The 15,073-nt window shown below is 38.2% G+C and overlaps 1 protein-coding gene across 1 annotated transcript in view; it reads right to left on the bottom strand.

Moving 5' to 3' along the window:
* Positions 1-266: 266 nt before the first annotated feature.
* efcab14 (EF-hand calcium binding domain 14) overlaps positions 267-15,073 on the bottom strand; it is a 173,778-nt gene continuing 158,971 nt past the window's right edge. The window contains exons 8-9 of the mRNA XM_039767841.1: positions 5,313-5,369; positions 267-1,431 (exon numbers count right to left, since the gene is read on the bottom strand). Coding sequence (XP_039623775.1) covers positions 1,256-1,431; positions 5,313-5,369 — 233 coding nt within the window. The 3' untranslated portion in view covers positions 267-1,255. The remainder of the gene's footprint in view (positions 1,432-5,312; positions 5,370-15,073) is intronic.

Here is a 15,073-nt window from a genome sequence, read left to right as displayed (position 1 = left end):
AAGGGTTAGAGTGAACACCTGCAGCCACAATAGCTCTGCAGGACTGGAGCTGGAGACCCCAGTTCGGGAAGTGACTGTAGCTCCTCCTAGATGTTTAGTAGAACACAATGCACTAAAACCCACCTTTAGTATTAATATTTAAAACTTCATGAGGAATTTCTTTTGCAAGTTCTTAGAGCTGTTAAAAAACAGATGGAAAGGCATATGACCAATAATGGGAAAGAGATAGTTTAAAATGCAAATGAAAAAGAAGATAAACATCAGTTTATTTTAACAGACATTTAATATTGTATACTGTGAAACATGCGTGACACATTTTAATAAATTCTCTCTCACTTGAAGCAATTTATACAGCTGATCTCAAAATATAAATTCATATTATACAGAAAGCTATATTCAACCTATATTGTATTTACATGAGAGACAGGTACGTTCCTAAGCATTGAACACACGTTTATGTAAAATACCTGGAACAACGCTCAGTGCATTTCTAAATACCATTTACGTCAGAATGAATGAAACAGTAAAGAAACAGATCTGCCTTGCAAATTATACCCTGTTAAAATTACAGTTAAAAATGCATATGTACTGACAAAGGCAGGGAAACGTTTATTGCTAAATTACTTTTAATTTCTGTTAAAATACTTTATGTCAAAAAACTTAAATCATTTAAGGTATGAATAGCCCTTTCTGGTTTTGACTCTGTAAAGGCAAATCATGTGAATCTTTCAAAACAATGCAGTGGGAGTAAATAAATAATTGTTGTTATTAATATGAATGATTGTTTTTTTTTTTTTATTATTTTGCTTCCAGATTGATCTGGCCCAGGCTGTTATAACCAGTGACTTGCCTACATTCATTTATTTATTGTTAGACTTTTAAAAATATTTCACTCTTTTTTTTTTTTTGCACGACTTGTTTTCCAATATACCATATTTTTCTACTGCCATAGCTGGTTTGCGGTTTGAATTAAAAAAATGTTACATTATAGCATGTTTCCATATTCCAAAAGACATGTTAATATTTTAATAAACATGACCGTTGGCCCCCGTTTTAAATAAAAGAAGTCAAATGAAGGTAAAATATGTACCTTTTGGTTTGTTCCATAATGCATAAGAATGTAAAATGCAAAAATGAATGGAAAGCAACTAAGCTACATTTTTAATGGCTGTTAAACTGTACTTGAAAAGTGCAACATCAGCAGGGAAGATTTCATTATTCTATAATATTTAACATGACTTTCCACTTACAAAAACTACAATCCTAAAGCTGCTTTCAGCTCAGAAAGTGAATACTGTTCATTTTCATCAATGTCAAAATGCTGAAGTTCTTCTATCTTAGGTATTGATGTGCCAAAGTGATTCTTCAAATTTTCATATGAAATAGATCCACTGGAATCTGAGTCTACTGTCTGAAAGAGATTAGTCAAGTCTGCAATACAAAGAGAAACACAAAATAAATAGACAATGCTGGAACCAAAATGTTACCTGCACACAGTAGCCAAAAAGATGGAAATTGGGGTGAATGGAGAACGGCAGACTGGGTTTTCCTTAACTGAGTAGCATTCTCATTAAAAATAACAACCCCACATAATCATGCTTACGGTTACGAGTCTTATATACGAAGTGTGGCAGAAAAGTAATGAGACTGGCAACACTGCAAGTGATCTGGCAACGCTGCGCTGTTGTCCTTGATAGAGCACGTGTATCAGTACCCTCCCATAGCTCAGTGCGAGTTTCAACTCCTTCCGTTAACTACGTGATTTTTGTGACTGCTATTAGCGAAGTTGTGTTTTTGGTTGTGCATCACGCAAAATGGAACAGCGGAATTTGGAGTAACGTTGTGCCATTAAATTTTGTGTTAAGCATGGAGAATCGGCAAGTGTGACGTTTGAAAAGTTAAAACAGGCCTATGGGGAACATTCTTTATCCCGAGCTCAAGTTTTTCGCTGGCACAAATCATTTTTGGAAGGCAGAAAACACGTTGAAGATGAACACCATTCAGGGAGGACTTCAACTTTGAAAACCAATGAAAACATCGAACGTGTGAACACTCTTGTGAGATCAGACCGTCGTTTAACATTAAGAATGTTGAGTGAACAATTAAATTTGAACAGATTTACCGTTCATCAAATTTTGACTGAACATTTGCACATGCGAAAGGTCTGTGCCCAAATGATCAAGTAGTCCTCTAACTCCTAACTGTGAGGGTGTCATATTACTCAGCAGATGCTCTTCTTTTCAGGCTCACTGCCTCTACCTACACTCACTTGTCCTATGAGTAATCTCAAATAAGCCCCCAAATGTCACTAGAAAGAAACTGCATAGGGTTCCACCCCTCACCATTTTAAATTCTCCAACAAAGAAGCTAGCTATGAACCCAGGATCTCCGAGGCAGTAAACAGCAGCTTATTCAGAGAAAGCTATTTAGTAATCCTAAGGTTCTGAGTAAGAGTCCTTCTGCTATAGCCACCTTGATGAGAACATGCAGCTAAAGAATAAGGGGCAAAGCACAGTGGAGGCTGAGACAGAAAGACAGATAGAGAGATGCTGCTATATAAGTAGAATCCTTACGTTTAGAAGCACAAAATGCTGCTGGGCTGATGGAGTTCTCCTATTGCTCAAATGGATAAGCTGTCACTTTCTGACTTGGAGGACCTGGGTTCAGAGCCAGCATCCATTTCTGAGGACATTAAGCAAAGTGGGGAGAGACCTTGACAGATTCCTCAACAGTGACTTATAACTACATGGCCAGGATAGTGCTTTGTCTTAAGGGGAAATTTAGCTTTTACAGAAGCTCCCCAGAAACAGAAGTTTTACAACAAACTCAAACAACAACACACACAAGAAGAAAACACTTCTGGATTGGCTAATAATAAGAAAGTCACAGTGACGCATTATAAAGGCATATTGCAGCTGGTATGAAAGAGTCCCAGCAGCATTTCTTGACACACTTATGTTAGTGTGTCACAGAGAGAATGTGCTGCATTGTTCATAGTAGCCATTTTTGTGTTCATTCTCCACTCCAATGCTACCTGCAGCAGGTTGAGAATGTGTTCTATAATTTAGCCTGCCTTCTTAATCAGATCATTGATTCGATGGGCCTCTCTTGAAGTTATTTTACTTGCTCAGCACACCAAAGTCTAGAAAACTGTACCAACCCTCACAGAATTATAGAATATGAATAAGATGTCAATGTACACATTAAAGGAACACATTCTTCTAAGAAAAAAATACTCTTTCCAGCCCTTTCTTATATAGTACCTCTGTGTTTACTAGACCACTCCAGCTTGTAACTGATATGGACACCCCCAAGTACTTGTAGTGGTGTAACACCATCACACCCACTCCCTGACTACTAACTGAACGTAGAGTTCTTTCGTGCAGAGAAAGTTACTAACTAGTTCCATGGTTTTGCTGATGATGCAGACAGTTCTGTTTGTTTAAAGAATCAAAGTTCTTCAACTGACTACTCTACTTGTTCCCCAACATTACACATTAGTGTAGAATTATTGAAGAATGTCTGAAAGTGATATGACCTGGTGTTATATTTATAGTCCTAGATATACAGAGTGAACAGATGAGGTGACAGGACTGTTCCTTGTGACACTCCATTATTGCTCACATCCAAATCGGAGACACAGTCCTTGCTTCTCACAAACCACAAAGTTGGTCAGCACAGGCTTTTAGGTACTTAAGGTCTAATGGCGCTTTTCCACTGCATAGTACGGCACAACACGGTTCAGTTCAGCTCACTTTTGGGGGGTTTTCAACTGGGAACAGTACCCGGTCCTTTTTTTAGTACCACCTCAGCCGAGGTTCCAAGCGCACCGAACCATTACCAAAACGTGACGTGTAAACTCTGCTGGTCACTGATTGGCCGGAGAAAATCGTCATTACTGCGACACGAGACACAACAGACCCGCTAGATTTTTAGCACAGCCAGCGAAGGTTCGGACGCACCATTTTGTTTTAACCAAAAATGGCTGTTTCGTAGTCTATTGAGGAAGTACAGACGTTCCTCTGGTTGGTAGCCGAGGAGCGGATCCAGCGAGAGCTGGATGGGGCGACGCGGCGCAACTATAACAACACGTGAATAACCCCGCCCACTCTAAAGCGGTACTAAACTGCAGTCGAAACGCAAACCGAGCCGAACTGAGCCGAACCAAGGTGAGCTGTACTGAACCGTGCTGTGCCGTATTATGCAGTGGAAAAGCACCATAACTCTATCTGGTCCCATTGCTTTTCCTCTATGTGGTCTCCTCAGCTGTCACCTCACAGTATTGATAGCCCATACTAATGATCAGAGGTACTTTCATCATAAATCATACCAGTTGAAGTGGTATGAGTAAAATACGTACACAAGAGTAGTTGATGCAACGTTGATTGTGTGGAAGGACTGGCTACTGGAAGAAGATTGCGGTGGGAGGGAGTGGACCTGAAGAGATGTAACAGAGTCAATCTGGTAGAAAATGTGTTCAGGATATTCATTCTGTTCAAGTTCCCTTCCAGCACCTGAGCCCTCGATTGCTCAAGTCCAATAACAATGCCCAGCCCATTCAGGACATTAATCACGTTATTCTGAATTTGTTCCTTATTTTAGCTCTGTAAATGTCCTTCCCTTCAGTCAGCTTTTTTCTTCACTGCTTTCCACCTTCAGAGCTTCTTTATCATCAGATCTGAAAGCTTTTTTCTTATCATTAAGCAGACTTTTAGCTGCTTAATAATCAAGGACTTGCTGTTTTCATAGCTGCAATAAGTATAATAGTTTTGACACAAAATATAGCTGCAAATTAAGCTTTGTAAACTCTTTGGTTTTATATCAATTTTTAAAATACCAGTAGACTAAAGAAATGCAAAATGCTTTGCTATGGTTTTGTAGTCCACTCAAGACAGTTGAGATTACAACACTCTTCATGTTAAAGGTATTCTGAGGTCAGTCTTGTTTGTGGCATAATGCATTACACTAACCTGAATAATGGAGACAAAACTGACGAGGTCTCTTAATTTAATATACTTTGAGAAAGATTTGTCCTGGTGATTGTCTCTTTGATTGGCTAACTTGTTGGCTTTCTAGAATGACCTCCATTGACAAAGTTAAATAATTTTACATGTGATTTTAATTCTTATATACATCATCTTTTTTCTACTGTATGCATCAATGCCTATAAATGACACTTTCAATTTGTGGACATAAACCCTTATTTCTAAGAATGAATGACACATTTTCATCAGAGAATGATTTATTTAGGTAATCAAAATTAAAGATGTACAGTATGGGACCATGTGCTATGCTGTATTTTAAAAATTTACCTTTCATACTGTTTATACCAGGGAAAGCCAAATGTCTTGATTTCACATCTCCGGTACCTGTATGAAAAGAAAAAGCATACCCACAGATAACTGGATTAGACAGAAAATCTCATTAATTTTAATTCTACACTGCATCAGATATTTACTGTGACTATTAAAACTTAATAATCCATCTGTCCATTTTCTATAGGCAGTTTCATAGCATATCCCTGCTACAAAAGATACAAGACAGAAACTTAATAATCACTTTTCTCAAATGATCAAATTTCAATACTACTGCCATGTTATTCTTTTTGACATCACTATAACACGTCACTTTCTTCTGTATATGGGGGAATTTGGCACCACAGTATCAGGAAAATCTTAACTGACAATCTAAAACGCATACACATATTATAATGCCTTTTTTTCTTTTTTGCCTCCACATTTTCCTATGTGGCCACTGCAGAAAGGGTAATATTAATTAAAAACAAGGACAAATTGTTCGCAAAGTTTAATTTTTATACTGACCATTGCCACAAAAACATTTAGTGGCTGTCAAGGGTTAATAATGAATTTAAAAGCAAAGTGCTAAATTTGAAAATTATTTTGGGATTTTCCATCAACTGCAGCACCTTCAGTATATATATATATATATATATATATATATATATATATATATATATATATATATATATATATATACTAATAAAAGGTAAAGCCCTCACTGACTCACTCACTCACTCATCACTAATTCTCCAACTTCCTGTGTAGGTAGAAGGCTGAAATTTGGCAGGCTCATTCCTTACAGCTTACTTACAAAAGTTGGGCAGATTTCATTTCGAAATTCTACTCGTAATGGTCATAACTGGAAGCTATTTTTCTGCATACACTGTAATGGAGTTCAGCTGGAAAGCCGTGGGGGGTGGAGTTTCTTCTGACATCATCACGCCTCCCACGTAATCACGTGAACTGACTGTCAACGCACTACGTAGAAAACCAGGAAGAGCTCCAAAACGCGCTGAAGAAAACATGCAGTATATAATTGAGAAGGCAGCGAAACAATAAGAAGCGAGCGAGTGACATATACACTGAATCCTCCAGGCACTACTTACAAAAGGTTACATTGACAATCGCACAGATGAGAAGCTTCGATGCATGTGCTCCATAACGCATTAAAAAAAGGTTACATTGGGGAACTTGTGTCAATGCATGATTTCCTGGTACACCGATTACATTGATCAGCGCTTCCCAAAACCTGACGGTCATAACTAGAACCTTCTTTCCTATACAGTACTGCATACGGCCATAGCGGGCAGCTCGCTCGCCGTGGGAGGCGTGGCGGCTGAAGGAATTTGCTTAGCATATTCATAAGTAAGGCTGCTGTGCAACTCAGCACGCCTCGACAATCGCACAGATGAGAAGCTTTGATGCATGTGCTCCATAACGCATTAAAAAAAATAATGCATTTAATCACAGTTTCAATTCCAAGCAAAGGGGAACTTGTGTCAATGCATGATTTCCTGGTACACCGATTACTTTGATCAGCGCTTCCCAAAACCTGAGTATATAAAGACGGTGTTGGAATATTTCGGAATATATAATATAAGCGCTGGATAGTCACAACTTAAATATATAAAGTCAGAGTCGGAATATATAAAGTCAGCGCTGGAATATATTGTCACGCTTGGGTCACAGATTTGCACAGAGACACAGAAGATCGTAGAAACAAGAAGGATTTTTATTCACAGACTGCAAACACATCAGCTTAAACGTGCTCCATGACAAGTCAGAGATGACAGTTCCGCTAGGAGCAGAGAGAAAAGATAAAAGCAAGCAAACCATCAATTTTCAACTGACAGGCGCTGCACAAGGCTTTTAAGTTAGCGAGTATCGCGAGGTTTGCATTACGCGTTATAGCGCAAGTGAGAAAGTAAGGAGCAAGCGCTGGAATAAAATCCACAAGTTAATACACAAGCTGTCTCTACAGTTTCTCCACACTGAATCCTCCAGGCACTACTTACAAAGGGTTACATTGACAATCGCACAGATGAGAAGCTTCGATGCATGTGCTCCATAACGCATTAAAAACAATTATGCATTTAATCACAGTTTCAATTCCAAGCAAAGGGGAACTTGTGTCAATGCATGATTTCCTGGTACACCGATTACATTGATCAGCTTCCCAAAACCTGAGTACTGTATATAAAGACGGTCTTGGAATATTTCGGAATATATAATGTAAGCGCTGGATAGTCAAAACTTTGTGCAAAGATGCCTACATTTAACTTACATTCCTACCAAAGACATTTCTATCGACTAAATAAAAATTCCTTCTATTTAAAATTTAAATAGAACTTGGAACAGATGTTCATAATATTCACGCAGACTTGCACGTAAGAGCGGGAGTCATCCGTCGTTTTAAATAAATTAAGATTTTTTACAAATAATGTTTTTCATTTTTCTTCCTTGTTGGATTCTGGCACCCCCAGCAACAGTTGCTCATATTGCAAAGTGTAAAATGTTATCTATAATTTTATTTTTTTTGTTATGGACTTCCCCAAAACTGTTGATCCCTGTAAATAGTTTATAGTATAACAACACTATAATCTGTTGTAGCACGAAGCGTTAATTAGCGTCACACCTCACAACCTGCGTGTACCACGTTTTTGGCTCTAACGCTAGAAGCGCGGTGGATGCTGTGGGGGTAAGTTCTGGTTTCTGTTTCTTTCCCGATAATTTTTTCATTTACTTTGTGTTAATAATTTATAATCGATTTAATTTATTACTTAATAGGCAGAGGAAAGAAGACGTGCATGTGACGCTATTTCTTTCTTTTTGTTTTGCAAAGATATGCTATATAAATATATATATATATTTTTTCTTTTCATTTGTTAAGATTAGATATGACAACAACACTCATATCAATGACAAAACAATTACATTAACAATCATGTTATGTTTTTTTTTAATTTTTCCTTTTCTTTTCATAACTTCTTTTACACACTTCTCCTCCATGGCTGGTATTCTGCTAGTATATATATTTTATATATATATATAAAAACAACCTGGGATGAGACTTGACTTTTTTAGAGACACTTTCATGTACCTTGAGACGAGAGTTTGTGCCAAGAGATTTAAATTTATATACTTAGATTTATAGAGGATATAGATATATTGTGGAATATGGCCAGCCATTCATCCTGGCCAATACCCCGGGGCCGCCAGATGGAGCTCTCCCTGCAGCATGGAGGTGCCCCGGATACCAGCAGGGAATCATGGACAATGGTGTTTTCCTCTACAGCCCTGTTGGATACCACAGGGGCCAACAGATGATGTTGCAGGGAGGCCCAGAGAGTCACATGTGCCCTATAACTCGGAAGTGCATTGTAGGTAAAGCGACAGTGGAAGTGATGTACTTCCGGGATGAGGAAGAGGATTTTTATCTGACCTGGAAGTGATAGGAGATCACATGGACTTAGGGATTGGAAACACTTCTGGGTCAGGGACTATAAAGGACTGTGGGAAATCCCCAGACGACGAGCCGAGCTGGGTGGAAGGGTGACAACGTGTCTAAGAGTGGTGGACTGATTATTGATTAGTGTAATGTGTTTATTTAATGAGTATTGTGGAGAGGAGGGTGCTTTGTGTACTTTGTATTAATAAAAAATCAACTTATTGGACTTTTATCTGGTGTCTGGAGTCAAGTCTGAGGGTTCAAGGGAGCGATAGCCCCCTATATTGTCACTATATATATATATATATATATATATATATATATATATATATATATATATATATATATATATATATTATATATATTTTATGCAAGTCCTAAGTCCTACATATCAAATGTTATGAACCTAGAAAAGCTTGCATTACACTAAATTCCACAATCAACGTAACAAGCAATCTCAGTTCATGTAAACCAAACATTTCTTTTTTTTATCTATTGCACTACATACAGTATTTGTAGTGCAAAATCCAATCCAATCCAATCCAGTTGCTTTGGATATCTATTAATTCATTTTCCTGAACTCACTTCAATTTCAGGGTCTCAACTATCCTGACAACTTCTGGCATAAGGAAAGAAACAACCCTGGATGGACACAAGTCCATCCCAGAACACATTTTCAAACACCCACACACATTCATATTAGGAAAGCGTACACGAGCCAATCTTAACACATATATCCTTAGGATGTGGGAGGAAAAGCACAGTATGTCTATATTATAATTACAATTCACAAAGAATCTAGAATTGCTGAAGGATGTTATGAAAGGGAATTTTAAAAAGTCAAAATGAGACAGAAGTTTACACTGACTTCATCCTAAAATGTAAAAAAGACTATCTTAAAATATGAGATTAAAATACTAATAATTTTATCAATAAAAAAATAATAACCGCAATTAGAGATAATCTACTTTGTGAAATTACTTATTACAGGACACAAAGGAAGAAAACATCTTAGATAGGACGTCAGTTCATCGCTAGGCATCACTCACTTATACCAGGCCAATTCAGAGCCCTTTAATATCATCCTTTATTTTATTATAGCAGTCACAAAGAGCAAAGCCAAGCTATCTAATGAATAATAATGATTAAATGCAGACCTAGAGCTCTTATTACAAAAATAATTGGCATAAAAAGTGGCAGCCACTGTGATTATCAAGCCTGTAAAACCATACCTTAAACTACTCTCTCTATAGTGGATGTGTTTGCTCAATTTATTACATATACTCTGAAAAACATTTGTAAGATACTGTGTCTACAAAATACTGCAAGTTGCAAAGTTTTTCATATTTCATGAGCATCTTAGAAATTTAGGAGTGTTGTGCGAAAGGAAAGAAAATGAGTAATAAATTAATGGAATACAATGGCAAATCTTTTAATAATCAAAAAAACATTTCACACCAGCTTGTCTACCTATATAACAACTTCACTACAGTTAGACTTTATTGAAGTGCACTCACTACTGGATGCATCTACTTTAAATTATCTACAGTGTCGGATTTTTGCACAAAGTGGCTGCAAATGTGCCCCCTTAACACAGGGGGATGCCGGGTCAGCAGCATGAGGACAGGAGATGCCAACAGACATAAGCTGATAAGCTGGTAATGTTATTATAAACTAGCCTTTGAATGGAAGCAGTAGCAGAAAAAAAATATTGGCTAAGGTGCTGGCTATCATGAACAATGTCATAATGCCACTGCACAATGATAATTCAATCACTATTGGTGGCGTTTATTACCAGCTGCTACTAAATATTACATATTACATTGTTTTCTGCCATTTTACCATGTTAATTTAACTTCTCTCTCTCATCTGTAATGGAGTGCAGTCTGTGTTTTGTGGGTTGTCTGCTGTAACATTGCAAAGTGGTCAATGAAGTATGTATGTATGTACCTCTTTATGTGTCTTGTGCTGTTGGAATTTGCCACAATTAATGTTTTTTGCTACGTACAGTATAGGTGCCGGTCATAAAATTAGAATATCATGACAAAGTTGATTTATTTCAGTAATTCCATTCAAAAAGTGAAACTTGTATATTAGATTCATTCATTACACACAGACTGATGTATTTCAAATGTTTATTTCTTTTAATTTTGATGATTATAACTGACAACTAATGAAAGTCCCAAATTCAGTATCTCGGAAAATTAGAATATCAATTAAAACCAATGCAAAAAAAGGATTTTTAGAAATGTTGGCCAACTGAAAGGTAAGAACATGAAAAGTATGAGCATGTACAGCACTCAATATTTAGTTGGGGCTCCTTTGGACTGGATTACTGCAGCAATGCGGCGTGGCATGTAGTCGATCAGTCTGTGGCACTGCTCAGGTGTTATGAGAGCCCATGTTGCTCTGATAGTGGCCTTCAGCTCTTCTGAATTGTTGGGTCTGGCGTATTGCATCTTCCTCTTCACAATACCCCATAGATTTTCTATGGGGTTAAGGTCAGCGAGTTTGCTGGCCAATCAAGAACAGGGATACCATGGTCCTTAAACCAGGTACTGGTAGTTTTGGCACTTTGTGCAGGTGCCAGGTCCTGTTGGAAAATGAAATCTGCATCTCCATAAAGTTCGTCAGCAGCAGGAAGCATGAAGTGCTCTAAAACTTCCTGGTAGACGGCTGCGTTGACCTTGGACCTCAGAAAACACAATGGACCAACACCAGCAGATGACATGGCACCCCAAACCATCACTGACTGTGGAAACTTTACACTGGACCTCAAGCAATGTGGATTCTGTGCCTCTCCTCTCTTCCTCCAGACTCTGGGACCTTGATTTCCAAAGGAAATGCTAAATTTACTTTCATCAGAGAACATAACTTTGGACCACTCAACAACAGTCCAGTCCTTTTTGTCTTTAGCCCAGGCGAGACGCTTCTGACGCTGTCTCTTGTTCAAGAGTGGCTTGACACAAGGAATTCGACAGCTGAAACCCATGTCTTGCATACGTCTGTGCCTGGTGGTTCTTGAAGCACTGACTCCAGCTGCAGTCCACTCTTAGTGAATCTCCCCCACAGTTTGAATGGGTTTTGTTTCACAATCCTCTCCATGGTGTGGTTATCCCTATTGCTTGTACACTTTTTTCTACCACATCTTGTCCTTCCCTTCGCCTCTCTATTAATGTGCTTGGACACAGAGCTCTGTGAACAGCCAGCCTCTTTAGCAATGACCTTTTGTGTCTTGCCCTCCTTGTGCAAGATGTCAATGGTCGTCTTTTGGACAACTGTCAAGTCAGCAGTCTTCCCCATGATTGTGTAGCCTACAGAACTAGACTGAGAGACCATTTAAAGGCTTTGGAGTTAATTAGCTGATTAGAGTGTGGCACCAGGTGTCTACAATATTGAACCTTTTCACAATATTCAAATTTTCCAAGATACTGAATTTGGGACTTTCATTAGTTGTCAGTTATAATCATCAAAATTAAAAGAAATAAACATTTGCAATACATCAGTCTGTGGGAATTAATGAATCTAATATACAAGTTTCACTTTTTGAATGGAATTACTGAAATAAATCAACTTTGTCATGATATTCTAATTTTATGACCGGCACCTGTATATACAGTTTAGGTATATTAAGTACAAACTGAACTGCACCCCAACAGAGTGAGTTCTTTAAATTAATGTGTGTGTAGTGTAAAGGATCAGCTGGCTGAAGATAGGCAAATAGTAATGAAGAATTGCCTTCTCAGATGGTACAGGTGCTTCACTTAGTTTCCTGCAAACAAGTGTGACCACTTTGAACATTAGTTGCAGATGTTTGCATCATATATAATGTATGCAGGTTAGATGGTCAGAAGACAGAAACTGGATGACTCTGGGTAAAATGTTGTATCTGTAGTTGTGCAATATCTGCTTAATGCATTTACTTTGCTTTGTACTTCCAAAAAAAATACTGCTTGTGAATTAAGCAGCAAACCACAAATTTCTCCCAAAACTCTGAATGGAAATGAAAGTGATGACAGCTAAGTGGGTCATCACAAATGATACCTCAGAAAACTCCAATAGCACATGGATTTAACATAAGGCAGGCACCATGGCGTGTTTCTCCTGCACCTCTTCACATCATTTTAGATCAAGACTAATAGGACCCTTGCTACCATTTACCTAAATATTGCTTTCCTACTCCTATCTTCACTTTATGTAATGACCTAAATGTGTCACTATTGTAACCATAACCTCTTTTTTTTTTAACTGTTAAGATAATAAAAATCAAGAACATGAATATTATACAAGTTCAGAAAGAAAAAAAGCTACAAAGTGCCTCTCTTAGTTGTGGTCATAAGGAATTTGAAAATTAGTAAGGCAAGTATTGCAGGACAGGCCCTTCAGAAACACTTGGGGGATTTTGAAATCATAAGAAAAGCTCCAGTTATAACCAACAATCATTTTCAAGTTTATTCTTATGCATAAATACTGCAATGAAATTCTCACTTGCTTGTCTTCTCAGAATAGTGACAGTAATACAAAATCATCAAGTCACATACATATCACCAAACAGAACAAATATAAAGAATTCCACAACGTTCTACAATATACTGTATATATAAGCATTATATTATTCTTCTTTCTGCTGCTCCCGTTAAGGGTTGCCACAGCGAATCATCTTTTTCCATAATAGATAACCATTATATAAATAAATAAATAAATATTTATTCACCTTATTAAAATGGTAAGTGCCTGTTTGTTCATCTGGTTGCTATGTCTCTGTCATTCCAACAGATGGCACATCACAAACATTAACATACTACTTTTATGAATACCATACCAATCTGCATTTAATAGAGACTTATGCATTACATTTGTGTACTGCAAACATTAACTGAGGTCTACGTTGATTACTTACATTTCAACCTTTCTTGGATGGGTAGAAGAGCTAGTTTTTATTAAGTTTGCAAAAATTTTGTTTTTGCTTTGTCATTCTGGGATAATGAATGTTGCTTGATGAGGGAAAACAATGAATTTAAGTGATTTTAGAATAAGGCTGCAATGTAACAAAATGGGTACAAAGTGAAGGGACAGGATATATTAAATAAAATATATATATTAATATATTATAGGAATAATAAATATACTGTATATACACAGCGCATCACTTTTTCACATTCTGTTATGTTATAGCCTTATTCCAAAATGGATTAAATTCATTTTTTTCCTCAGAATTCTACACACAACACCCCATAATGACAACGTGAAAAAAGTTTACTTTAGGTTTTTGCAAATTTATTAAAAATAGGAAAACTGAGAAATCACATGTACATAAGTATTCACAGCCTTTGCTCAATACTTTGTCGATGCACCTTTGGCAGCAATTACAGCCTCAAGTCTTTTTGAATATGATGCCACAAGCTTGGCACACCTATCCTTGGCCAGTTTCGCCCATTCCTCTTTGCAGCACCTCTCAAGCTCCATCAGGTTGGATGGGAAGCGTCGGTGCACAGAGTCTCCAGAGATGTTCAATCGGATTCAAGTCTGGGCTCTGGCTGGGCCACTCAAGGACATTCACAGAGTTGTCCTGAAGCCACTCCTTTGATATCTTGGCTGTGTGCTTAGGGTCGCTTGTCCGTTGAAAGATGAACCGTTGTGCCAGTCTGAGGTCAAGAGCGCTCTGGAGCAGGTTTTCATCCAGGATGTCTCTGTACATTGCTGCAGTCATCTTTCCCTTTATCCTGACTAGTCTTCCAGTTCCTGCCACTGAAAAACATCCCCACAGCATGATGCTGCCACCACCATGCTTCACTGTAGGGATGGTGTTGGCCCGGTGATAAGCGGTGCCTGGTTTCCTCCAAACGTGACGCCTGGCATTCACACCAAAGAGTTCAATCTTTGTCTCATCAGACCAGAAGATTTTGTTTCTCATGGTCTGAGAGTCCTTCAGGTGCCTTTTGGCAAACTCCAGGCGGGCTGTCATGTGCCTTTTACTAAGGAGTGGCTTCCATCTGGCCACTCTACTATACAGGCCTGATTGGTGGATTGCTGCAGAGATGGTTGACCCTCTGGAAGGTTCTCCTCTCTCCACAGAAGACCTCTGGAGTTCTGACAGAGTGACCATCGGGTTCTTGGTCACCTCCCTGACTAAGGCTCTTCTCCCCAGATCGCTCAGCTCTAGGAAGAGTCCTGTTGGTTTCGAACTTCTTCCACTTACGGATGATGGAGGCCACTGTGCTCATTGGGACCTTCAAAGAAGCAGAAATCTTTCTGTAACCTTCCCCAGATTTGTGCCTCGAGACAATCCTGTCTCGGAGGTCTACAGACAATTCCTTTGACTTCA

Source organism: Polypterus senegalus, chromosome 10 (genome assembly GCF_016835505.1).
Source record: "Polypterus senegalus isolate Bchr_013 chromosome 10, ASM1683550v1, whole genome shotgun sequence".
Classification (NCBI taxonomy): Eukaryota; Metazoa; Chordata; class Cladistia; order Polypteriformes; family Polypteridae; genus Polypterus; species Polypterus senegalus.
The sequence above is the reverse complement of the archived record's forward strand: the minus strand, read 5'-3'. Positions and strand labels throughout refer to the sequence as shown.